This window comes from Etheostoma cragini, chromosome 8, assembly GCF_013103735.1.
Source record: "Etheostoma cragini isolate CJK2018 chromosome 8, CSU_Ecrag_1.0, whole genome shotgun sequence".
In the NCBI taxonomy this organism is placed as follows: domain Eukaryota; kingdom Metazoa; phylum Chordata; class Actinopteri; order Perciformes; family Percidae; genus Etheostoma; species Etheostoma cragini.
The window spans coordinates 15687357-15714483 of NC_048414.1; the positions used below are offsets into that span (position 1 = coordinate 15687357).

General features: G+C 40.1%; 2 protein-coding genes across 4 annotated transcripts in view; both read right to left on the bottom strand.

Annotated features, from left to right (window-relative positions):
• Nucleotides 1-20041, bottom strand: part of tubgcp6 (tubulin, gamma complex associated protein 6) — a 25515-nt gene extending 5474 nt beyond the window's left edge. Inside the window, exons 1-21 of one of the 2 annotated variants that reach the window (XM_034879637.1) lie at nucleotides 19808-20041; nucleotides 18486-19294; nucleotides 17885-18048; nucleotides 17276-17489; nucleotides 16155-16313; nucleotides 15636-15757; nucleotides 15431-15494; nucleotides 15219-15328; nucleotides 14986-15077; nucleotides 12352-12491; nucleotides 10034-10183; nucleotides 9430-9511; nucleotides 8893-8981; nucleotides 7938-8053; nucleotides 6772-6910; nucleotides 6567-6665; nucleotides 5833-6479; nucleotides 4424-5802; nucleotides 3455-3616; nucleotides 1852-2020; nucleotides 912-1053 (exon numbers count right to left, since the gene is read on the bottom strand). In XM_034879637.1, coding sequence (XP_034735528.1) covers nucleotides 912-1053; nucleotides 1852-2020; nucleotides 3455-3616; nucleotides 4424-5802; nucleotides 5833-6479; nucleotides 6567-6665; nucleotides 6772-6910; nucleotides 7938-8053; nucleotides 8893-8981; nucleotides 9430-9511; nucleotides 10034-10183; nucleotides 12352-12491; nucleotides 14986-15077; nucleotides 15219-15328; nucleotides 15431-15494; nucleotides 15636-15757; nucleotides 16155-16313; nucleotides 17276-17489; nucleotides 17885-18048; nucleotides 18486-19274 — 5028 coding nt within the window. In that variant the 5' untranslated portion in view covers nucleotides 19275-19294; nucleotides 19808-20041. Of the gene's footprint in view, nucleotides 1-911; nucleotides 1054-1851; nucleotides 2021-3454; nucleotides 3617-4423; nucleotides 6480-6566; nucleotides 6666-6771; nucleotides 6911-7937; nucleotides 8054-8892; nucleotides 8982-9429; nucleotides 9512-10033; nucleotides 10184-12351; nucleotides 12492-14985; nucleotides 15078-15218; nucleotides 15329-15430; nucleotides 15495-15635; nucleotides 15758-16154; nucleotides 16314-17275; nucleotides 17490-17884; nucleotides 18049-18485; nucleotides 19295-19807 lie in introns of both variants that reach the window. The other variant, XM_034879636.1, reaches the window with a different exon arrangement.
• Nucleotides 20042-23232: 3191 nt separating this feature from the next.
• The window catches only part of plxnb2b (plexin b2b), a 114167-nt gene continuing 110272 nt past the window's right edge, over nucleotides 23233-27127 (bottom strand). For both annotated transcript variants that reach the window (XM_034878481.1, XM_034878480.1), the window contains one exon: nucleotides 23233-26653. In XM_034878481.1, coding sequence (XP_034734372.1) covers nucleotides 26549-26653 — 105 coding nt within the window. In that variant the 3' untranslated portion in view covers nucleotides 23233-26548. The remainder of the gene's footprint in view (nucleotides 26654-27127) is intronic.

Consider the following 27127-nt stretch of genomic DNA (forward strand, 5'->3'; position numbering starts at 1 on the left):
CCCCCCCCCCAATAACATTTCCACATACAACCAAAATTACCTTGACCTTTCTGTTGACCTGATGAAGATAATAAATTAAGTCTGTTTTAATTCTGTTTTTTTATCTCAGTCCTGCTGGAAATATCTGGGCCAAAAACCGAAACAATAAGTTAAAAGGCCCTGCGACTCCTCTGTGGAGCAACAACTTTCATACGACACAGTTTTACAGACTATTATTACCTCCGCCAAGGTTATGTTTTTGTTACGATATGGCAGTTTGATTGGCAGCAAGACTATAGAAAAACTACTGGCATGGTTTTCATTAAACTTGGTGGAAGGGTGTAGCATGGGCCAGAAAGAAATGAAAACAATTTTTCAGTTTGGTTAACATTGCGAGATAGGGCATGCCTTGGCGGAGGTCTGCCCTCTCCGAGTGCCCTTTTAGTTAATATGAAAATATTGATGCAAGCAGCTTTTAGAATGGTCAGTTTTGGTTGGACATTTCACAACAATTAAGCACTTTTTGAAAAGACTAGTGTGGTATAACTGCAACGGTCTAGGATTATAAATTACATTTTGCAGCAGACAATGGGAACTCTAAGACAAGGCATTCACCAAGAAATGACACCGCAGAGTCGGGTAACTTCCTCTAGAAACTAGATCCCTCCACCTGTGGCACTTACATTTTTAAATAACTGCCAACTCTGGATGAGCCTAGGGTATTATTAGGAGTGTACTTAGTAGTTTATGGATACACTCATGTAGTTAACTAGGTCATTTGAACCTGCTCTCAGATGGGTTTCTAAGGGTAAAGGCAGATAACACAAAATACATGCATTGTTTTATTGTGATGCATAAAAGGGGAGAACAGGCCATTCCAATATGTCCAGTATTTCACCCTTATTTTCTGCATTGCAATAAACAACCTTCACCTTTTCAAAGAGCAGATCGCTGAGGGACTGTGCAAACTCGCCATCCTCCATCAGCAGGAAGTGACGCAGCGCCTCAAAGTGTCTCTCCACCCCCAACTCCACAAAGAAGTAGTCCACCACCGCCTTGTTCACCAATGACACACTAGAGAAGGAAGGTGGAGGAGAGAATGACTAAGATGAGGAGAAGACACTTCTGAGACTGAAAAAATTATGGTGACTTGCATTTTTGATACAGGTTGTGAGGATGATTGACATCAGCTCTTGAGAAAGCTCTGGGTGTTTTCACCTCCCTCCCACGGCTTTAAATCATTCCTAAGCAATTCACATTCATATAAGAGTGGGATTTAGGGGAGGCTCTCTTCCAAAAGTCAGCAGGGAAGATATAAAAATAGAGTTGAAAATTGCTGGCAAACTTCAGTGTCATCTAAGCATGGGATCAAAATGCGTTAAAAAAATGTAGTCCTGTGAATTCCAACTCTAAATATACTTCACTCCCTCTGTGTGCATAAAGGGATGATAAATCCTATCTTTACACACAAAGGCTAAACTGCACAGTGTGCAGAAACATTACAGGTGAAGACTGACAAGCTAGTCTGGAGTTCTGATGGAATTTCAAACAGAAAAAGGATCCTACAAAAATGGAAAGTGATAAGAATTTAAATTATTCCTCCAGTGCAGAATGTGTCCTCAACTACAGTTTAAGTGGTCTGAAGTAATAATAGAAAAATAACAAGAGATCAGTGATAGGCTCACACCTGCATTTGTCTTAAACATTTTCTGAATCTCTGGCTTCCAGGTAAAATAATGATTTTTTTCTCAGACACTCACCACATATTTATTAAAAATAACTTGTAATTTGCTCACAAATATGACGTTTTTAATCCCTCTACCACAAAACAGACACCTTCCTCTTGTTGCTTTTATTCACTCAGACACTCACTGTGTTATCAGTGGGGTAGTGACAGCCTGTTTTATCAGAACTGGCAGAGAAACCATCTCGCTGAGTTGGACAACAGTGGTGTCTGTGGCTCTGCGGAGTGTGGGGTCCATAGGAAGACCCCAGGGTCCCCGAATTACTTGCTTCAGCAGCTGACACTCGGGGGATGAAGCTGTGGGAAAGGGAGATGACAAGCATGTTTGCTGAATACACTTCACTCTCACAACTGTTGAATGCTGTGCTGTTTTAAATGATGTGCGATGAAAAAATATTAGTATGTAAGGTTGAATGAAAAAGAAACAGGGCCTACATAATCAGGGCCCCTAACTTTGATCAGTAGTGTGGAAGATGTATTTGGCTGACTGATTTCACGGAGACCCTGGAAGCTGGCATGATTAATAGCAGCATGACACGCAGAGAGAAAAAGACAGATATGACTTCAACAAATCATGATGCCTCCCACCCAAACGTAAACCAGAGCTATTCCCGTATGAAATATCACTGCTTTTTATACAACCTCTGTGACTGCTGATGGAGGAAATATTTAACATCCTCTGGAAATGCTTCTCTTCTGAACATTCTGAAAGGCTTGTTTTAATTTACATGAAGTTCCACCGCTGTAAGGTGTATCAATTTCATTTTTCTGCAAATTGACGTTTTGCTTTATTTCCTAGATATATATTAAACAAAAACTAAACTAAACGAACACAAATATAAAGATTATATACTGTGTGTGTATATATATATATATACACATACACACATAAATACACACTGTATATATACTTAATTATTTATTTACATCAGAGGTAACGGGTCCACACATTTTACAACCTACCCTTTAACATGATGAAATGCTCATATTCTTCACTTGACTACAGGCTACTTTCACAAGATCAGAAGAGCACATTTAATGGTGCTGTAGGCTATAACCCTTTTGTTGATAAATTAATGGGCAAGACTTTGTGTTAGTTATTAAGTCTCATCTTAATTCAGTCCTTATAAAAAGGGCAGCAGTCTTGCACTTGTTTGGTCATTTGTCATAGGTAGAAGCAAGACAATCAATTTATGAGCAAACAATTTGTTTCGTTCTTTGATTTATGATTGGAATACAGTAGCTACTTTACTTTGGGTGTACTGTGAAATTAGCCAACGTGAAGTGTTGAAATAAGGTTTTAAATAAAGGTTCTTATTTGCTACAGAGATGGGACTGTTAATGTTATCCAAAACCTTGAACAAAATATGCACTCTGGAAATAGAAAACTCTGGTTTTGCCAGATTATACTTTAATTTGTGATATTATTGGAAATACAATTGTAATAGTTTGTCCTCTCGTTGTTCTTGACTAATTGCATTCCAATCTAAAAATTAATTTGCTCTGCTACAGAGTTAAAATGTGGAGTTCCTCAAGGTCCTGTTATGGATTCCCTTATGTTTTCTATTCAGATGTTCTGCAATTATTTGCAGTAACATAGTGCCTAGAATTGTGGCCAGAATGCCCAAATTCCCCTTTCAATTTACAGAAATGTTCATGTCTTGAACATCACATTGCCCCAATTAACTAAATAAACCATCATCTTTGACCAGTTGTTTGTTTTCAACTAACCCATTAGGTTGTAGCAGTCTTCGTATTTTTCCACCTCATACTGAGCACACAAAGCCAAGAGATATTCCTGCTCAGACTTTTCTCCAGGGGACAAACCGAAGCCTTCTGCCCAGGACCCCATGACCTCAACCAGCTGCTCACCAGGGCTGTCCGAAATAGAACCTGAAGATAGATGCAGAACAATTATTTTAACATATAACACAATTTTCATAGACAATTTTAGACACAATTCACCCCTATGCTTCAGAGCAAAAAAAGTATGATATTTATCTTTTAAAGTCTAGATTAATATATTAAAAATAATATGTTTCTGCTGTCAGTTGACGCAAAGTCAACGGTAAAACAAAACAGTTATTAACTTAAAGGTAAATAGCAAAGTTAGCTTTGTATGAAAATTTAAAGACAAGGTAAAGGGTAATACAGTCAAGCCCTAAGACATGAAGCAAAGGACAAAGGTTTGGATATCAAAGAAAAATGGAAATAATATTATAATATTATACAAAAGTTTTAGATGAAATTTGGAAGGAAACATTTAAAATGGAAATAGACTAACAAATTGCCCAACATGGAACCTCTTCCTTTGGATGAACAGTAAAAAACAGGCATTTAAAAAAATAAGTGCTACTTATAATTTTTCATTTGACTTGATGTTGGATTGTGACTTTGTACTTTTACCAATATATTTGTAACAGTAAAAGCACTTCTGTCTTTTTTCATGTCTTCAATTTATTTATTTTATTCATTATTTCTACTTGTCGAGATCATCTCATATACAGTATGTATGCAAGTTGTTCAGCTGAATACTGAGTTAATAAAATAGAAACAAATATTTTAAGTTTACTGATCTGAATGACACCTGATTTAAAGAACATAATATCGTATACTATCTGGAGATTACTAAGGGGGGCTTAAGAGTGTAATCACAAATGCAGAATGTAGAATGTTTATTACCTACATAATATTCATTACCTTTACCATCTTCATTGTCGTCTGTCTTCTGCTGATTTGAGACGCCTTTGCCCTTCACCACACACCCAACTGCGAGTGAAGAATCTGATGAGTGGCCATAAGTGCTGCCTTGTAGTGCAGAGGCTTGTAGCTCTGTGCCCAACACCACACAACCCACACCCAGTGTTGAATCAGAGGAGTGGCCATAGGTGCTGCCGGGAAGTTGTGATGGAAGTGGTTTAGTTTTGGACACAACACATCCAACACCTAAATTTGAGTCGGAAGAATGACCATAAGCACTGCCAGGTAGAGGAGAATGTTTGGGTCCGTCTCCAGAAACTACACATCCAGCACCCAACCCTGAGTCTGAAGAATGGCCATAAGCACTGCCAGGTAGAGGACAACGCTTGGGTTCATCTCCTGAAACTACACATCCACCACCCAACCCTGAGTCTGAAGAATGACCATAAGCACTGCCAGGTAGAGGAGAACGCTTGGGTTCATCTCCTGAAACTACACATCCACCACCCAACCCTGAGTCTGAAGAATGACCATATGCACTGCCAGGTAGAGGAGAACGCTTGGGTTCATCTCCTGAAACTACACATCCGCCACCCAATCCTGAGTCTGAAGAATGACCATATGCACTGCGAGGTAGAGCAGACAAGGTGGGTTCAGTTCCAGACACCACACAGCCTGATTGAAGAATGCAGTCTGAGGCATGCCCATGTTTACTCTCACGAGGTGTTGCTTCAGGTATGTTAGACAGAAACTCACCCACTTTTATATTAGCATCAGAGGAGTGACCGTGGATGCTGGGAGCAGGAAGTGGCACAACAGCTGAGATATTTTCTCCAACTTGTATTTGGGCATCTGAACTGTGACCGTGAGCGTTTGGAAAGGGCAGAGGGGCGGCTACATCAGAAACACTTTCCCCAACTTTAACGTGAGCATCAGAAGAGTGACTGTAAAGACTGGAGGACAATTGAGAAGCATCAACTTCCAAAATATGTTCTCCAATTTTGATATGGGAACCTGAGGCATGACCGTGGATGTTAAGGGATGGAAGAGGAGCAGTTACATCTGATACAAATTGTCCAACCTTTATGCAAGCATCGGAGGAATGTCCATGGACTCTAGGTAAAGGCTGCTGAGCAACAGCATCTAAAACAAGCTCTCCAGCATTAAGCTGAGCACTGGGTAGATGAACGTTTGGCAAAGAATTATTATCACCAGCTTTATCTTGAGCATCTGAGCTGCAGTCTTGAGTGCTTGGGTTAGGATTTGCCTCAGGTGGATCAATCCCACCACAGTCAGAAAAACTTGTCACTGGTTTGTAATGACCATTATCCTTGCCACTTTGTTCTGGGGTGGCGGACAAAGCTGCGTCTGGTACGTCACTGTATTTTGCAGCCTCAACAGAGTTACCCTTGTCTTTGTTTGCCTCTTTAGTTTCTAAATTCCCCATTTCAATGATCATAGAAGCAACTTCCGCCTGCTTGTTGTCTGTCATTGAGCCACTCCCATCTACTAGGTGCAGTGAGGCTTGAGAGGGATGTCCATAAATGTTTGCTTTAGGTGTATTCTGAAACTCCTCTGGGGTGTACTGGCCTAGAGTAAAGCTGGATTTGGAGGCTTGGCCATAGGTGCTGGCTTTGGGGAGGCAATCCTGGACTTGAGAGATGTTCTCTCCTATGGGGATGTGAGAAAAAGATGGATGATTTTTAATCAAGTCAGGCTGGACTGCAGGTCCCCAGCGAGGTTGGGGTTGGACTGAGTCTTGACCCGTGATACCTTCAAGTGGACTAAAGGGGGCATCAAAGTCATAGTCTACTAGCTGTGCTGTAGGACATTCTTCGGGTAGGTCAGAGCCAATCTCCTGTAGGGCGATGTCTACCTGCTGACTGTTAGGATTTGATGATTTAGGGAGAAAATCATTGATGTCAATGTTTTCAGAGATGAGTGCGAGGTTTACTGTAAGGTCGGTGTGGGTAGGTAAAGACGGGTCAGGTGATACAGCATCAGATTCTTGAGTGTCCGCTGAATGCTGCTCAGACAGATGCTGAGTAGTAGATTCCTGTTGAGGGACAATGCACACACTGAGCATAATTAAGTAGAAAGAAATGGGAATTTATATATTTCTTAAAACAGTGTGCTGTCATACCAGTGTTGGTTGTATTGCAGTCTGTTGTGTTAAGGTAACAGGTGGAAACCCTTTCATGGGAGGTCTCTTCTTGCCTAAAGGATATTTCTCTAGCATTGCCTAGAAAAGAAGTAAAGACAGCTTTGGTTAAAACTACTTCTCTTACCCTAAATAATCTCTTTAATATATTTTTCTTGGCCTCTGTGTGCGTTATTACAATACAAACCTGAGTCTGCTGCCTGTCATGAATGAAGAACTGAGCCCGGGGTTCGTCAAGTCTCATTCGCTGCACCCGCCACATGGCCCGTCTCTCTCTGCGAGCTGCATCCTCTGACAGACGGCTGTACTGAGCTATTAGCTCCTTCCTACAATATGAGTGTAGAAACACTCAAGTTACAAATAAATAATCAAGCTCATCCAGAGCTATTTTCAGTAAATGCATGTCTAGGAAAGGGTCATGCAGAGCTGTAAATAACTATTTCTATGATTGAATCGTCTCTTTTCTTGATTAGTCAATTAATCTTTTAGTGTGAAAAATGATAGAAAATAGGGAAAAATGCCAATCACAATGTGGATAGCTTCGCATCAGCACTCAACTTTGATAAGAATGGCCAAAAATAATATTTGTTACTTTTCTTAAACATAGATTGACTGATTTAATTTCTGCCGACAAGTCTGATATTCCATCATACTATAAATAATGTCTTATTTGAATACTGAATAATTTATATTCAAATTTGAGTGCAACTCATCCAGCAATCAGTGTTCTTTCTACTCTTAGTTGATAAGCTTTCATGTAAATGTGCTCAAGAGGGACTCTGAGAAGCATATCGGTCTGCAAGAAGCCTGTGTGTGAATATGTAAGTTCAGGCTCTGAATTCAACTATGAGCAATTTCCTTAACTCATTGTCATCCACTTTAATGCGTTTTGTAACTCAATGAAAGACTTGTTTTCAGTTTATATAGAATATTTTTACAGCACATCCCAAATGAAAAGCTACTTAAATCCTGAAACTCTGCAACAAATACTACTGCAAGGCAGAAATGATAAAGGAATCCACTGAGAATTGGTTGAATGAAAAGCTGTAGGGCTAAACCTTGTTCTAACTAATAATCTTTAGTCATCTTATGGAAATCCAATTATGCCATGCTTGCATTACAGGCTCTGATCACATTTGGTCATGCTGCACCATCATGCCGTTATCCCAACTGCATGGAAATTCAGCACAAGCCCATCTGCTGAAATACCCTGCACAGATGGAATTGATGTCCTATCAAGTTTGTGCACATAGTCAGTTAATATATTCTGGACAAAATAAAATCTTAACAGCAATTAATCACTCATCAATGAAACATTTACATCTCTAGTAGAGGCTGTCAAAGCGGTCAGACCTGGCTCTCTGCTCCAGTTGCTCCTCGAGGGCTTGTAGTCTTTTTTCTCTGTCCCTCAGCTCTCTCGCAAAGCTGTAGTCATCCTCCTCCTGCCTCTGTGTGGCTATACTTCGCCACTGGTGAGAGAGAGAGAGAGAGAGAGAGAGAGAGAGAGAGAGAGAAAGAGCCACACACACACACACACACACACACACACACACATATATATATATATATATAGTGGGTGAAGTGTATGATTCCAAATATATGTTTGCTTAAACATACATTTCTGAACCTTAGGAATAACCCTACACTGTTATCACCTGAATCTGAGGCTTCCCATGGTTAAGCTCATTATTTAGCTGTAAAACTTTACAGTTGTGTTTCAATCTCGCTGTGCTATAGCAGGCAGCTGTTTTAAGCCAAAAACACCCTAAAAACCCCACTGTACACTACATTCTCAGCACCAAATGGCAGACAGATGCAGTTAGCAACTACCTGTTGAACATAGTAGAGCATTTCACAGCTAAAGAGACAGATATTTCGCTTAGGAATTGGCAGAAACAACACAACTCCAAATGAATGATGTTGCTCTGTGTCTGCTAGATTTGTAACTGTAATAGTAATAGTAACTGTTTGCTAACAAGTGCGCCATATCAACTTGAAACAAAAAATAATCTTTGGGGGAAAAAAAGAGGATCTTGTGCTCAGAACTTGTTTCCACTGCCTTAAAGTGGTCAAAAATAGTCTTTGAAGGTTTAACATTTATCTCATTTATATTACATATTACATTTATATTATTGAAATATCAGAAATATAAGACCGCCTTGTTTTGGTCTCTCAGCCTCCAACACACCATATTTTCTTACTCTCTTACAGACCCACGCTCACCACCTTACCTTCTCACACATTTCTCAACACATGAATGCACAATCCCATTTTTAAGTCTGTTATTCACACGCACACTCACACGCACCTCTTGTTCCTGCTCCAGTTGCTGTTTCAGCTCCTCAAAACGCTCCTTCTTCTTGGCCTCCTCAGCCAGACGTTGTGACACCTGGCGCCCTACAGGAGTCAAGAAAGATAACAGTGGGATGCTTACCCCCTCACCCACATAGAAAAGCACATGGAATCTCTCTCTCTCTCACACTCACACACACAAAACAACATCCCCATCTGCCTCATGCAAACACAACTACGCCTATGCCAAGACATGCATAGAGCATCAGGCCACCACCCCTCCCAAACTTTGCCACACATCTTTTTAAGTAAGAAATGATGTGAGGAGGAGTTTGCTAAACTGTGCGAGCAATGATGAGACTTTGGTAGCCCATAGTGCTGTAAGCCATTAAAAGCATTCCTCACTGCTATTGCCCCTGTGCAGCTCTCCTGAGGGGGATGAGTGGAGCTGAAGGAAACTCTGGTAGTCAAGAAGCGAGTGTGGGTTATACTGGAGAGTGCATATACATCAAGCAGTATGTAAAGTTATACAGTGTGTGTCTGTTACACTAACCACGGATGCTCTCCAGGGTTTTGGCCGCTGACTGTCTGACCTGATTGATCAGCTCTTGGCGGGCCTGCTCTGCTCGCTGGGCCTTACAATGGACAGACAAGAAATCATCATTAACAAAGATCTATCCAGCTGCCCTGTAGCTCACCTCTCCTTCCCCTTACACCTCTGCAAGAAAGCACTGCCAGCACACACACACAACATAGGTCACACACACCAGGTTGTTACAATAAATCAAGCAGCATGCAAGACCCAGACTTAAGCTGCACAATTATAATGACTCGCTGCTGAAATTTTGAGTACTTGTAGGGCAGGATCATGTTATGCAAAAAAAATAAAAATAAAGAACAATGCCTGTGAAATGACTTGTCTTAGTGTCTTAAAGGGAGCTTAAACTTCTTCTCCTGAAGTTGAAGCTCCCCTTGATTTTTAAAAATCAAGTCTTTATTAGGGTAATATACCATGTTGACTGCCATGTCTACTAACATGGGAACACATTCTTATATCTTAAGAGGAGCAATATTAAAAAATGCTCAGACTTCAGAAAAAAAATACAAAAAAAAGTAAGATGCTACTGCATGGAAACAAAATGCATAAGTATCAGTACTTGTTCCTCCCTGCTGACGGCGCTGTGCTTAGCAATCCGCTCCATGCGTCCGCGGTACACAGCACAGTCCCTTTCAATATCCTCAACCTCCTGGAGGGAGAAGGTGACAGCAATGCGAGGCACCGGCAGCTCCGACCAGCAGATGTAGTGCTGTGGACACAGTTAACAGAAAGTTAGTACTAAAAAGAAGATGGCTTGTTGTTTTAAGAGTTAACCCTGATGTCTTATTTTGATCCCAAATGTTTATTCTTGAGCAGAAACTCACATTTATTTTCACCGTTGATTCATATTTAATGTAATCACAATATACGCTGCAGCTGGGTCAGGCAGAAGAATTGCACCAATACTGTTCGACCCAATCAATATCTTTCTCTTTCATACCGATTCCGCATGAGCAGTAAAACTTAGCTATTAAAGTTAATTAAATCATCAAGTCTGCTCTCCTAAAGTTAGGAAGGAGTTTAAAGTGTTTATAAAATCATATAAGATCTATATAATCAGAGACAAATGTTTGGCATTTCTGCTTGAAAAATGACAAGTAATTAATAGACTAATTGTTGAAGCTCCAGTACCCTTTTTAACCAAAATGTACTATCTACTAAAAATGGAAGCAATGTGCCTTGTAGCGTATTGTTTATGAAAAATTCTTTCGAATAACTAACTAATCTCAACAGGTGAACCTTCATGTTACACCAGAGCATTTGGTGTTTCATTCAAAGCATCAGCCTTAACTTACTTTTTTCCTAAAAATCCTTGGTCACATCAAACAGACTGGTCCACCTTTAGTTAGCACACTAGCAACATTTCTTTAACTCTTGCATTTTTTAAATACACAATTTCACATGTGTTCGTTGCCATCCTGCAGTTTGTCTGGGAATAACAGAACTCAACACTAGTGTAAATTAGCATACAGAGAAAGAGTGTAGTTACAGAATGCCAATTAGCTTGGGGCATGGGCCCTGCGGTTTAAGTCAGGTAGGTCAAGTCATAAAAAACATTATGTGCTGGTAAATCAGCAGGCGAGTCACAGAGCAGTGAGGGAAATAAATACAATTAAATTACATAAAAACAATGCTTCACTAAAGCTTTCCATTTTTCTGGCATGCTAAGCTTCCTGTCATCATGCCAAATGGGAGACAATCTATTAATTTACAAAAATAACTATTTTAGCTTAGGGTTTCATACAGGTACGTTGCAAGCAATTGTGCTGTAAGTCACACAGTAACTGAAAATGATACATTGATTTTACCAAACAGGCATATGCAAGATATTGCCAGAATATCATTTAGATTTGAAACAATTAGTCAAGTAATTGATTAGTTCATTTACAGAACATTGATTCATAATTTTATAAATTTTGAAAAACAAAAATGCTAAACATTGTATTGTTACTGCTCTTAAAATGTGACATTTTGAGGCTTTCCTTGCCTTACATTATAGCAAACTGTTGGTTGGACAAAAACGAAAGAGCAATTTGGACGTGTCACCTTGGATTATGGGAAATTTGGACGTGTCACCTTGGATTATGGGAAATTGCGATTAATATTTTTCACCATTTTCTGTTGTTTTATAGACCAAACAATCATGTTAATCGGTTAAATTAATTATTTGTTAGTTGCAGTCTTAATATCATGTGATCCAGCTATGGCTGCAACCAACAGTCCAAACCCCAAAAGTGTTCAGTTTACATTTAACATGGAACATTTTAGCAATTGGGACTAAGTGATGCATACCATTTTCAAAATAGTTATGAATTATTTTTCTGTAGAGCGACCTATTGATTAATCGTAACACCCCTAGATAAATCACAATAATCCTGTCACGATAATGCTGCAAAAAAATATGAAAACCCCTTTACCTCAGTACCACAAGACAATTTATCACAATACTGATGCATGTGTATTAATAACGTTTTGTAAGAGCCCATGTCTCAATATGTTGCAGTATTGATTATTTGTCCCATCCCCTTTGGGCAGTATGGCTTTCCAAATGGGTAGAAACATGTTTTGGCAGGTAGATAATTGTGGAGAGGACGTGGATGCATTTTGTGGATGGCAGAATCAATCTGTGCATCTCTTAGCCAGTACAGTACATTGAAACACCAAGAAAAACAGATGAAATATGGTAGGGTAATCTTAAGGTTTAACATTTTATACATCTAATATCTAAGAATCTATCTAGAATCTATCTAAAGATTCTCTCTGCACCTAATAAATAAAGGCTTAATGAAGTTTAATGCATTGAAATCTTTACACAACATGCAGCTGCATAAAGCCCCTCATCTGCATCTGTGAACGTGTTAGATGTGCAAAACAAACCTGCGGGCAGCAGATCTTCAGGAGGTTGATGGTTTTACCACAGACATACACTTCGTTGGCAATGTCTCTCAGGAAGATGGGCACACAATCCTCCACGTCCTTTGAGATCAGAGTGTAGCCTTGGACCCAGAAGTGTTTGTCTGCACAAATCCAAAGACGCATATTAGATGCTGCTTTACAATTTAGACCAATTAGTTTACCTGGTCCATTATGCCTCGGATTACACCTGCACGATAAATCGTTATAAAATCGCAATCTCAATTGATCCCTTGGCGATTTAATTTTTAGATTTAATTTTTTTTATATGACTTTGATTCTCATTTAATTTTACGAGCCACTCCTAGTTTCTTCTGTGAGTTTTAAACATAGACTGTATAAAATAGGTTTTAAAGCGCTTCCAAGCGCTGCAATGCTCTCCCTTCTCTTCATTGAGGCCTCTATGTTTACAGGCTTGTGGTGAAGAGCAATGAGCTATATGTGGCAAAACAAATCTATGCTTGCTAGTTGCTACTGCCAATTTGTTTTGTCATTGTTCATGCGTGCAATAACCTTACACTTTGTGAGAAAAAAATCGTGGCAGAGAATTGTGATTCATAGTTTTCCCTGAATCGTGCAGGCCTACCTCAGATAACAATACAACACTCACAACTGAAGTAAAAACAAATAATAGTGCTGGAGTAATACTGCAATGGGCCTAAAACTTTTCCTTATTAGTATGACTTACGGGGCATGGTAAGACTCTGATCGCTTGAATTAACACTTGGAAATTGTTAGCGCTTAGCTCAGTGATCCTAAGCAAAAAGCATAAGAGAACATGAATGCACAGAGCTTTCAGAGCTCTTTACAGAAAGCCTGCGGCTTGCCAAGAAAGCTTAGCCACTGATTGCTTCCCTGGCTGACGGACTTTGAGGAGAACAATGACATTTGTGTGTCCTCCAAAAAGCAGGAGCGAGAAGTGCAGAGGTTCACCGCAAGAGTTGATGAGGTGTAGCGATGAGCAAATGAACCTCTTAGCCAGACAAAGCCGAGGTGATGGTCTGACCTTGAATGGGGTGTTGACATACAATATTTGGACAGGCTATAATGATTCATTTGAAACCAAATTAATGGAGCACTGTCAAAAATGAAGAAGTTACAGTGTGTACTCATTTGGGGAACAGGCTTTCTTCAAGATTATTCTTTCCTTACAAACAATTCCTTAATACAGGGCTGCAAGCTATAATTTACATTTACATATATTGAATAATCTGCCAACGACTTGTTTTAGGTATTTGTTTTGTCTATTAAATGTCAGAAAATAGTGATAAAGATAGTGGTGGAATATAACTATGTACATTTACTCAAGTACTGTACCTAAGTACAAATTTGCGGTACTCGTTTCTTTTCATGCCACTTTCTACTTCCACTCCACTCCACTCCACTTAGTTGATTGACAGATCGGTTTCGGTCGTTCCCAGTTTATAAAATGTGAGGATTTTTCTGCATTGGGTACCTTTATTTCTAATATTTTAAATTCATTTTCCTGATGATAATTGCATACTTTTACTTAAGTAACATTTTTAATGCAGGACTTTTTCTTGTCACAGAGTATTCTTACAGTGTGGTATGAGTAATTTACTTAAGGATAGGATCTGAATGCTTCTTCCACCATTGATATAGAGCCACATTTTGAAATGTACTTTTCTCTCCCTAACAGTCCAAATATACTCAATTCACTGTCATATATACCACAGAAAAGCAACAAATCCTTATATAATATTTGAAAAGGTTGCACCATCCAGATTGTTGGGCATTTTTACATGACAAATTACTCAAGTTATTCATAATAAATTTTCTGTCAATTGATAAATCGTTTCAGCTCTGCCATAACGTGCCTGTCTCGTTTTCCGAGAAAATACAACATCTAAAGGACTAATTGGGTAGTACTTTTGAAGATATCTTATTTTACTCTTGGGTGTTGTGATGGGCCTTTTTTCTACTTTCTGTTGTGTTGTAGACCAATTAATCAACAGTTTAATTGGTTAAAAAACATCTTATTGACATCCTTAATTGAAACACTCACATAACATTTTGACTTGAGCTGTAACAAATGAATGTGTTATATCAAACAGTAAATCAATAAAATCTGTTAAATCTTCAGTCACCAAGCCAGTTCCTGTAGAGTACAGATGGGTCTGTATTTATGTCCCTTGCAAGGATCATTTCCCACTGTCTCAATGCCACCCTTCTGCTCTCCTTAAAAAGCCAAGTCATTAATTGGTTTTAAAAATGACAGCTAGATATCTCTTAAGCAATTACAAGAGAAGCAATGTAAGAAACAAATAATTTATTTGAAAAAAAGGTTTCAGCCAGCATGGTGTACCAACTGAAAAGAACAAAGGAACATTATTTGTTTGTCTGTCCCTGTGGCTTACTGAACAGAGATGGCTCTAGTCTCCAAAGCTGTGGTAGCTGAGCTTGTTTCCCACTGATTATCATCCAATAACTTCATGACATCCTTTACAGACACAAGGACAAATCCAACTAGGCAATAAAGGCTGTAATGAAATCTTTTTTTTTCTGCTAGACAATCTGGCGGGCAGGCTTTTCATTTTCAGAAGCTTCTGGCTGAAGATCACATGTGTGTCATCTCACCTCTGAAGACGAGATAGTCCTCATTAACCTGGATCATGAATTCTCCATAAACATCCCGAAACACGCCGCTATACACCCAGTCAGACACAAACCTAAGTGAAGCACAGTACACACAGTCACACCTGGTCCTGACAATTCCAATATCAATAGATAAATTGAGTGAAATCATGCCTGTGGGTTATATTATTTTTGTTTTGAAGACACACGTCTGTATGGGGGGCACAGTCACTGACCGTGTATAAGGTTCACAGCTGCTCTTCAGCAGCGACAGGAGGACCGCGCAGTTCTCGTTGCTACAGTTATTCTGTGCTTCATTGTACAGGTAGGACAGCAGTTTGACACCCTGGGGAGAGCCACATGGCACTGAGCTGACATCCCATCTGATAGTCTAAACACAGCAATGTTGGATTGACATATTGCAGTTTGCAGATAAAAGAGAACTCACCACAGGGAAGGTAGCCTGGCCTGCACCCAAAGGCCCATCTACACAGCACAGTTCTGACAGGTACCTTAGATTAAAAGAAAGCAGAGATTCTTTTTGAACTGACAATATTTGCATCACGGTTCTCTCCAACATGACTGTACTATCGACTGGGTGAGGTTGAGGTTTAGAAGTGTGAAATGAACACTAGACACATAAAGGCAAAAACCTTAGTTGGCGGCCCACTTTGCGGAAGAGGAAGCCAATGGTCAACAGGCTGAGGGTGGGTGGGGTGCTGAGAACACAAGCCCTGTAGTAATGCAGATACTTCCGCAGACCACCTGTAAAAGCCTTGGAGAGAAATTTTATTTCATTATGTATGAAGGTATAAAATCACTGAAATTGTCACTTCAGTATATTGATAAATGCAATTGTACTTTTTAACTTAATGTAACTTTAAGGTTTTGCTTATTGTTAGCCACTGCCATTAACACTCTTTTTTGTGCATTAAAACTCTTTAATTACATTATCATATTTGTGTTTTAGATTGTTTGTGTGAATGAATTGTTTGTGTATTTATGTTTGCAAACTCACTTGCCTCAAATTTCCCTTTAAGGGGTGAATACTTTTTTAAATTGAATTGAAGTTCACTATGGTAACAACAAAAGTCCCATGCAGAGTACGAGTTAAGGAGGGAGGGGTAAAATGAGCAGTCTCAACAATATCAATGATGATTTTAGATACGCACCTGGAAGACTAGGCCTTTTTTTCCAGCACTCGGCAGAGAAAAGCGACTTAGCCTCAAGTAGTGGGTGCCGTACTGGGCCAGCTCCCCCAGGAGACGAGACACACTCTCTGGAGAGGCTCCTGACACGCACACACCAGGTCTGACATCAAACTGAACACTCTGTGAAAGAGATTACATATTTACAGATGGTGGACAAGATACAATGAATAGCTCTACAATCTAATAACATCCAATAAAGTAGCCCCGCAGCAAAGACCGTCTTTGTAATGCTTATAATATTGAATTTTTGTTGAGGCTGTCAGAGAGTCGCCTCCATGGTGATTTTGTAAGGCATGGTTTGTGGTGTTATTATATTTGACCGCCATACATAATTAGGTGTTTGTTATGTTGTCCCTTCCGTGGTTGTTTTATGAGAACTGGATACAAAGGTTCTAGACAAAAACCTTCTGGGGGGACAGAAATAACAGACAATATTTTGTACACTACGACAAACTTAAGTCTCATAGATTAACTTTGAGTTTGATACACCTCTCTGACAGTTTTAAGAAAGCTTTTAACATTATAAGGCTCGCGGAAGTTGCATTTGATGCAGAACTATCGTATTTGATTACATCAATATAGTGTGTTCACCTCTTCTAACAGCCCGCATGTTAATGAATGATAAATTCTGCTAGGGAGTGAGAACACAAGGGGCTACAAGGGAATACAAAAAAAATAAAAATAAAAGAGTATAGATTCAATCTATGTCGTAAATAACTATAATCTTCCGGAGACATAAAAAACGTAATGGGAAACAGTTACGCAACAGAAGAGCTCTCCTGTGGTTTTGTTTTTTGCATCAGGAATAGTTTCCTGTATTTCCTCATCATTTATTGCATTGTGTCAGTCGACTGACTGTGCTTGACACTGTCACTTTGTTTATTTTAGTTGTTTTGAGGTAAAATGCTTTTATTAGTCAATTGGGTTTGTTTATATCACGTATGCACAGATTGCCCATCGATTCTGCTCCGTTTCTCTTCTCTCTGTGTTTTTAAGTACTCGTACGCTGTCACAGTGTTATCACTTCAGCCTGACATTTTATTGCATTTAAGAGACCGATAAATAAAGATAATGAAATGCACCTGGTTGAGAGGGAAGGTCGTGGACGCCACTCCGATCAAGACGTTGAGGAGGTCAAATACCAGTAGTGCCTGAGAGTCCAGCGGCAGCGGGAGGAGAGGAGAGGGGGTAGCAGTGCTGACCACCCTCATCTCTCCCTCCCATAGACGATAGAGCTGGTCAAAGGCCTCCCTGCCTCCCTCTGTTAGATAGAGTGACTCTCTTTTCCCTGGGGGGCTAGTAGGGAAAATGTAGTCAAGTTTGGTGTTCCAGAGAGGGAGTGCAAAACTTAAAACATAACTAACTATATATGGAGCTCACCAATCATTGTTGACTTTGTAGGTTATACTCCATCTATTACTTGCTAACCCGCTTCTTTTCTCTTAGTTTTGTGACAATGTATACCTATTATTTTTTTTTACAATCAAACAACAAAAAGACTGTCTCCAAAATTTCTTGATCACAAGTAATTTATCTAGGGAAAATTCCAAATGTCCACTGGGTCTTAATTGTGCTTTTCTTCATTTTTAATTTTTGTAAAAGTAAATATCTTTGGGTTAGGGTTTTGGACTGTTGGTCTGACAAAACAAAAAAGTAAAATATGTCAATAGCGCAACTGACTTGTCACTTACCAGCCTACTGACTCCCAGCAGCGGCGTCTTCCAGGCTCAAACGTGCGAAGAGCCTCCCATATATCAACATCTGGAATAGGGCTGGTCTCTGACTGAGAGTCTGGGGTCATGTTGGAAGCTGACTGGAAACCCTCATCCTCAGACTGATCTATACATGGGGGAACCTGCAGAAACAACAATTAAGCCAGATGATGCCATTGCATAAGATTGGGGTTTAAACATAAATCAAACACTTAATATGAACCCACTGACATGTTTAAATTAATCTATATCCTTCGAGTTCAACTGCCGGGATTGCTCCGGTGCTGCAGGAAATTGTACCAGATGCATGTATTTTCGTTTCGTTACGATTTCTTTGTGTTGGAATTTTTAATTCGGTGGATGTATGAGGACTATGGTTAACTGCTCATCAGATCTTTGCAGCGTAAATTGAGACACCTAGCTAGACTATCTGTCCAATCTGAGTTTTCTCTACATGACTATTTTGCCAGACGAGGGTCTGGCAAAGTGAGACTATGTTTAAACTGACCAGGAAACATTAGAAAACAACTCAACCTTAACAATATGCATTAGCTTAGATACTAATAAATAGTGTGCATACCCGTATAGCCAGCCCAGTTACATCAATATTACTGGGAACAGGAGGCAGGTCCAGTCTTATGTCTATGTCTGAAGTGCGAGTGTGCTGCAGTGCTCCAAACAGCGTCATCCTGGTCTCCCTCTCAAATCTTTCTTCCACTTCTAATTTAGTACTCAGAGCCAGCAGTCCTGTGCCTGGAGGAGCATCCATCAACCTCTGATTTCCACATAAACTCTCTAAAGTCCCCCATTCCTCCCCACACACTAGACTCCATGCCCGGGCCTCTAGCCTCTGCAATTCCTCGCTCTGGTAGCCCCAGGGTTGAGGCCTCCGCAGCACAGGCCTCTCTCGTCTCATATAGTCACTAATGAAAGAGGTAGGGGGTGGAGGCGCTGAACCAGCTAGATGTACCAAGAGCTCGAGGACAGAGTCTACTTCCTTAAGGCCAGAAGATGCGCCATCCAGCAGCATCCCCAGCTGCTCCTCCAAACGCTCTGCTTCCTCTCGGCACCCTGCCACCCGCAAGTCAAAACATATCATCAAAACTTTGTTTTTGGGTGGTGTATTAGCTGTGGCACTCAGTCCTGAGGCAGACCCTTTGGTGTTATCTTGAAATAGCTTAGACAGCAAGGCGCCGTAGGCACATTTTTTGAGAGCTCTGCGGAAACCTTCTCTTGATACTCCACCCAGGGCACGACGTTTCCATGACACCCCAGACAGATGACAGTCACACAGGGCACCCAGCTGCTCAGTGATGCTGCTGCTGTTGCTGCTGCTGGACTTCATTGGGTTGTTTGAGCTTGAATACATGGTGGCACTGTTGTCTCCACCTGTATCAGTGAAACAAAATGTGAACAAATGGTAGTTATCTCTGTGTTATTAAAGAAGAACAGAACAGGGATACACAGTGCACGCCAGCAAGTATAATATGATAGCCTATAATGTTTATCCTCTGCACCATCTGAATGTTATGGCATAACTCCATTGTGGATTTTCCTGCCACAGGACTGCTGGTGAAATTTAGCTATGGAGCTACTTCTGCGACAGTCAATGACTGCCCATTGTCCCAAACAAATAAATAAAAATAGTGAAGTTTAGCTCATAGTCCAACCAAAATTTACAATATACTTATACATTTACTACGTATCACTGGTTTTGGTAAACGACAAGTCAACTAGACGGTAAATGAATTGCACCACAGTAAAGTTAAGTAGCTAAACCAACAATTACCAATGTTAGCTAGCTAACGTTTCCTTACGTTCCTGTATATCAAACTGCATATTGAAATAGCCAGCCCAGTGTCATTCAGAGGTAAGAACAATGCTTATTGATATTATTTACACCTTCGAGATGGTGTGTTTTTCGTTGAATCAGACAGTTTCAATCTTGCATCCACCCGAAGAGACTCCTTCCAGTGCATGCTAACGTTTATTAGCAAGCCCCCACGGATCACCTAACGCTAACGTTAGCTGTCCTGCTTAGCTTGTGTGTACCAAGCATGCGAAACCCAGTAGGTGGATCCCCTACACTGGTTCAAAATGTATTTTATTATTGAGAGGTTTCTTGTTCCAGCATATTAGCTGTTGCTGTTGTTGTTGTTGTTGTTGTTGTTGTTGTTGTCGTCGTTGTTGTTGTCGTCAGCTAGCTAGCTAAATGCTCGCTAGTCGCTTGAGTCACAATCAACCGCGGGTCTTCGACAAAATTAGAATCTGCCCCCTTTGAATTTTATTGGACAATAGAATGTTTAGAGTCCAGTGATTGGCTAAGGGTATTGCAGAAACCACGCAGATTGGTCAGAGGTTTTAGTCAATCATTGAACTTCCAAAGCTGTCATTGGCCAACTCGCTTTGCTGCATTCAGGTGATACAGGAAAACTGTACAATCTACTACTGTTGTGCCCGTTTTTACGGTCGTTACCACGGTACACGCATTTAATGTTAATCATTTTGCATTTATTTTAAATTAAATTATAATAATATAATAATAAAGGCAGCACTCCATGTAGTCTACTGTGTACAACTGCAATTGCAATTGCATCTTAATGCAGTATAACAGACTTTGAAAGTTATTGTAGATTATTAGAGTTATTGGTCACTGTACTGTATGTTCCTGCAGTCCATACCACTGGCCCTGATAGATCAATTCCTAATCCAAAACCAATATTCTTTTTTTTATACAGTCTATGATACCAAAAGTAAGGCAAAGCTAAAATGCATAAAACGAGGCATTAATTCATGTCTGAATCAATGCTGAAAGTAAAGTGGATTTGTCCCTCCTCTCTTACATTAGGTAGGCTGCAGGAGGAATGGTTTCAGTAATAGCAATAACTCTCCAGTGTACCTGGGTGTACATGTATGTTGTTAAGTGAGACTTGAAAAAGTGAACCTATCCTCATATCGTTCCACAGCACAAATGGTACATCCTTCTCTTCTATTCAGGCTATAGTTACATTGTTTGAAGTTAAAGGCATTCTCAGTCTCATAGAAACATTGTTTTGCCTTCTGCAAAAACAATTTCTTCTGTTGCTACTACATGATTATGGGGAGTATGATCTCAGTATAAAAAGTGCTCATGTAAGTACCCATTTATGAATAGTTTATAGGGCTTAAGCTGTATTGGATGTTCAAAATGATCTTGAACTGGGTTTGAATACAATTCTCTTTAAAAATTGAGTTACAAAAACACTTTTCTTTTTAATATTACCATAACTTTCCAGGAAAGGGAAGTTTGGGGTGCCCTACTGGAGCTGCTGCCCCCACGACCCATACCGGATGAGCGGCTGAAGATGGATGGATGGATAGATAAGGTATACATTTTAAATGCAATTGTATTATTTAATGGGAAACAAATACACTATATTCTATAAAGTATATTGTATGCAGGTTGCCTAGATAGCTCAGCGGTCGCACATGTATAGAGGTTTATTCCTTGACGCAGCGGACCAGGTTCGACTCCAACCTGCCCCCCCCATCCATGTCTTCAGCCGTCCTGTCAACAAAGGCCTAAAACTGCCCAAAAAATAATCTTATTAAAAAAATATATATTATATGTAGATTGTGAGGTTAATATGTGCACTTAAGTGATTCTATTTCAATAAATAAGGAAACAAAGGAAAACAGACAGCAGATTAATAGTGGAGACATTTTTATTATTATTGTACTACCGGTTACTTATACTATAGTTGTAGCCAAAGTTCACATATATAGTGTACTGTCTTCCAAAGCACAACAATCACACAGACATGATCATTTTAATATGGGGTGTTCTTTATTTGGGGCTCGTACTGTAACTCTAAAAACTCTAGACAAGTCAGCCTACTCTCTCCTCTCAGCCAATTAAACTATGACTACAGCTGATTTAACTGTCTGCTGCTATATATCCTGGGTCTATCTTCAAAGCACTTTTGATTTAAACCACTCCCAAATCACACCGTTTCAAGTTTGGTAAAACTACAAGCTAACCTGATAATTTAATTTGCTCCAGGGTTATTAATGAGCTTAGCAAGCCTGAGAATCAGTTTAAGGTTTTAAATTATTCATCAGAACAACTGTTTAAAATGACACCACACCATCATTGTTTTTATTTTCACCAAGTTCTCCTCCTCCTCCTTTCCCCTAAGGTGGAAGAAATCAAAGCCAAATCTCATAAGAAGGTTTGAAGCATGTGGAAGTGAAACGCAACCTGCTGGCAAACACAACCTTCTCCTTCTGCAGGAGAGGCTGGCTGCTGTGTGCAAAGCTTCCTGGGCAGGAGAACAGACATGCAAATCTTAACCCAATTTCTTGTAAGAAACCCTGCAAAGACTTAAAATCATTATTTTCAGTGTGCAGTGTCATTGATTTCTAGACCTTCAAGGGCATGGTTATTCAGAAATTGCATCGCAAGTGCGGTGCATGTCAAGTAATGTTGACTCTCAAAATGATGTAAGCTGCATGTCTTAATAGAAATATAAAGTACAGTATTGCCTTTGCCTTTTTTACAGCAGTGATCAAGGATGGTAGACAAGATGCAGTGCTTGCGATTATCAAGTGTAATCACACTTGGTTTGGCAGCAGCCCTTGAAGTTGTTCTATCTGTTGCTGCATCAATGATCTGCTCAGTTAGAGGATGGCCTGTGCAGGCCTCTGGTATGTCTTTGATTTCCCCACCCCTGCGTCAAGATTTGTTAAGCAGTCAGATGAGGCAATTTTGCCTTTCATCTTTCTTTTCTCCAATTCCATTTTTGGCTGTCAGTACTTAATTAATGTTTTCGCAGCAATTTTCCAACCTTCACTGCCGATGACAGAGATGCAGAGCGGCTATTTACATTATCCACTCGTTTCATGAAGTCAGACCTTTGCTTCCAGTCTGTATTCTGAGCCGTGTGACAGGAACCTGATGTGGCATTTGGAAAAAGACGTCAGCCATCGTCGTCATAGGGTATGCTACATATGAACACTGCTGCTATCAAGAAAGCAGTCTGTGGTCATACTATGCATGTCTATCTGATAAAAACTGTCATGTTCAAGCATGTGGCCATCTCTTTTGTAAAGTGATGGGTTGGTTTGAATAAGAGATCATTTTCATAAATTTCCCAATTACTTCTGCTTGTGTGTAAGCACTTCAATGACTCTGCATAAATACCAAAGACTTAAAGTAAGGATTCAGTTCACTTTAACAAGAAACGCTACCTGTGACAAGGTGATTGTAACTCATGCAATATGCATGAGAGATGAGTGTTCAATTGAAGCAAATCAATATTCTAAAAGTTAAAGAAACACAGCCGATATGAAGGGGGTATATGTCTCTGAGTTTATTCACGGAGGAGTGTATGATGAAATCTGTGGGTAACTACTCCGGCCACACACAACCTTTGTAAAATTAGGTTCATCCAGTACAACCAGATCAGGTACACGATCGAGAATCTTCTGAGCTGCCTTGGATGGGGAGGAAAACGTTGGCTTCCATTAATGGTCCTGCACTGAAATGGAGTGCTCTAGTTTCTTTTATCATTACAGCACATTCACAAGTTTCAAAATGGAAAAAAGTCTTGACAACAGAACAAACAGCTTTTTTTCTCTTTTGTTTTTTTTGTACCAGGACTCAATGCATAGGAGTATACAGTTAGAATACAGCATTTCAACATGTTTTACAAAGATTTATATGGTATAGGAAACATGAAATAAAAATAACTGCACAGCAGTAAGAAAAGTTATTTGTCGAGTATAGATAGTCATTTATCGTACACACTGTTGAACAGCTTAGAAACACAGGGCAAAAAAAATGTAACACCGTTGGAACAATTTTGCATTATATTCAATCTACATAAGGTCACCCTTTTGATTTCAGACTAATTTAGAAATGCCAGACATTTTCAAGGGAAACCCAAATCACACTGGCCACATTGTTTTATATTTATTCCTTTAGGCCTTCTGCCCTAGCCACCAAAAATCCTACTAAGCACACGCCACAGACACCCAAAGGAAATGTACACATTGAAACTGCAACCATAAAAGAAATCATACTGAAATGTCTTCAGCCTATTGGCACAAACATGGCTGCAGCAGGGCACCTAGCATTTTAGACAGCACACATAATATCACAAGTCCAAATACATTGCTGTGTCTATAGCACTATCATCATTATAATCAACTAGGTTACCAATAGAATAATTTAGAAACAATATATATGTATCATCCTATTTAATAAGGCACATTTTTGGTTAAAGAAAGCTTCTTGCATCAACTCCGTCAGTGAGACAGAAGTCAGCAGTAAACAACAGCGGAGACAAGCATGGAGTCTGCAGTCGGCATGCAATTAAGATCAAAAGCCTCTCCTGCTGATTCCATTATACAGAGTGCCACTCTGCACTGCGCTGAGTGGGCAGTGCCAAGTGCTGTTGGTCGGGATGCCAGGGTGCCATGCTGAGACAGCAGGCAGGCAGGCAGGCTCGAGGTCTGTGCAAACCTCTCTCTAGCCAAGGCAGGAATCGTTAACATTCTGGGGTCTCTGGAGCTCGTTATGCTCTGTCAACTACACACGTCCATGGTCAGATACGGGAAGTACAATCAGCAAAATCAACAATTTAGGGATGAAGCGTGGCGTTTAATGGCCCAAAAAATATTGAACCCTCATTCATACCCGTCAACACCTCAGCTCTGACACTGACATATCAACATCTCAATTACTATAACACTTATGTACATGATTGAACCTGACCTCCCAAACGTCACACAAAGGCTAAAACCACAGTAATTTGTTCAAAACATACCATTTAAGTACCAACTGCATCTCGAACTGATAATTAAAATCAGCAACAGGCTATTTCATAGCTTTAGAGGCAGATTGCTTGATGACTATTTGGAAGATTACAAGAGTAGACTACAAACAAATGGCACTAAAAATCATGAACCTTGAAGCGTGATTTAGGCTTCCGCGTTATATTTTCGCCTTGGCTACGAATGTAGGTACGTGGAGATACGGACCCTACGCCGAATCCTACGCCGTAGCTTGCGTGCAACTCTCAATTTTTTTTTACTATACACGTTGTGGCAACGCACGATGCTTGGCCGTGGCTTGGTAGTGTTGCATTTCCCCCTACTCTTATTTCCTGGTTCTCCTTCTCTATAAACAACTTAAATCAAGGAGAGGGTTAACTTTTCCTGCTACAGATTCCCCACTGTGGTCAGAAAGCACATGGGAGACAGTTTCTCCCAATAAGACTCTATAGTTGGTACTTGCACCAAAGTTAATCGCTGTCCCTCTCTCACTCGCTCTACCACACACTCCCCACGCACCCACACATGCCGGATCGACGAACACATTAACACACAAGTATAACTTCAGGTCACTTACATAAGCTACAGCGAAAGATCTGCGTGGCGCCTCTGCAGAACCATAAGTCACGCTTAACAATGCGTGAATCAATTCGGAAATTTCTCAACCGTATTGCTGAATTGCTACTGTATTTGAATACATTTAGTGAGCTAGTGTAACTGTCAATTGTGGCTCATAGTATTCTGACATTATTGCAGGGCTAATATGACGGGCATGGCTCCATAGCAGAATATAGTTGCTGTTTGCTGATACTTAAAAAAAATAAAAATAAAATAAAAAAGTCAACAACTGAAATGTTTTTAAACAATTTTGAAATGTACTTCTGTGCTTTAGTTGAAATGGAATGTATCATGGCACTGTACAATAAAGGGAGACAGATTGGGCTAGTGTCAGATTCCACAAGCACAAATGGCAATCCAGCTTGAAGCAAATCTGAGTCAAAGCAAATAATTTAACTCAAACATTTCTGAAACTACTGTTGACCTGTCAATCATAAGAGCCTGTAAATTGCTAACCAGTGTCCTTGTGAGGACCCTTTGGTGAGCTCGGTGAGTGCACAGGCTCCAGTATGCCACTGGCTATGGGGGAATAAAATAACAAAGCAGGCGTCCCTTCGCCCTCACGCCTGACAGTAGGCATCCTGTGTGCACACAAATTCCCACACAATCACACACACTCAAATCTAGCAACGCATACTCTTGTTCAGGTGTTGTGCTTCACACAGACATCTACGCACACACAGGCTAATAAAAACACTATCTGCACCACAAGGTGATCCATTTAAAAAGATAATTTTTTCCTTATAAAGCTTTCCGCATAAAGACTGCACAATAAAAAAAATATATAATACAATTCTTAAAACCTTTTCTACACAGAAAGAAATTGAACATCTGATTATCGCCTGTGCCAGTGCTCCACGGAGGGGCTTAATTCTCAGTGAGAGGTCTACCGCACTGCATTGTGGGAGCAATATTCAGTGAAGCAAGAGTAAGCGTGCAGACCTTAAAGGTTCGGCAAGTGAGATTTAAGGCGTACCAATGACAGTGTAACCCATAATTTCCGTCCCTTTTTTTCTCTCTATCTGCATTTAATTATTCCCTTTACTCCACAGCACAGCAAATTGTCCCAGGGCCATATTGTACAATATGACTGACTTCTCACCTTTCCTTATTTCCATGTTTTGTTCTCTAAAAGAAGAAGTAAGCCCCCTGCAGTCACTGGCGGTATCCTACCATTCCCCTTACTCCCTCCCTCCCTCCCTCGGTGGGTTAGAGATCAGTCACTTTGTTTTCCAGGGCGGCTGCTATCTGCTGGAGCCGCAGGGTCAGCTGTTTACTCTGGGCAGCTGGGTCCTCCTCTAGGGATGCGATGATCTGAAAAAGGGATGGAAGGAGAGAAGAACAGAATTAAAGGAGAATGAGGGAGAAGTCAGAAATGATAAGCATAGAGAAAGAGGAGGAAGAATTGGGCAGTGGAGGGTAAAAGAGCCAAAGAGGAATGGGTTAGTGTTAGAAACAAGGATGGGGAAGATGGAGAGAAAACGAGCCCAAGACAAAGAGAAAGAAAAAGGGCGGAGAGAAGAGGAAGAAAATGGGCGGAGAGTGGGAGGAGAGGATGTTGGTATTTGACATCAACAGTCACGTCATATAAGCTGTTATTGTTTGCAAGCCACACTTAGGGGAGACTGACAGACCCATTTGTTTATCCAACTTGTTCATTAGGTTTTGTTTATCCCCTTTCGTGACCTCAAGTGGCAATGCACAATGGACGCTTAAAAATCAATTCCCAGAGCAATTTTCCAATTCACATCCCACAGAAATGCTTTCAATTAAAATTTCATACAATCA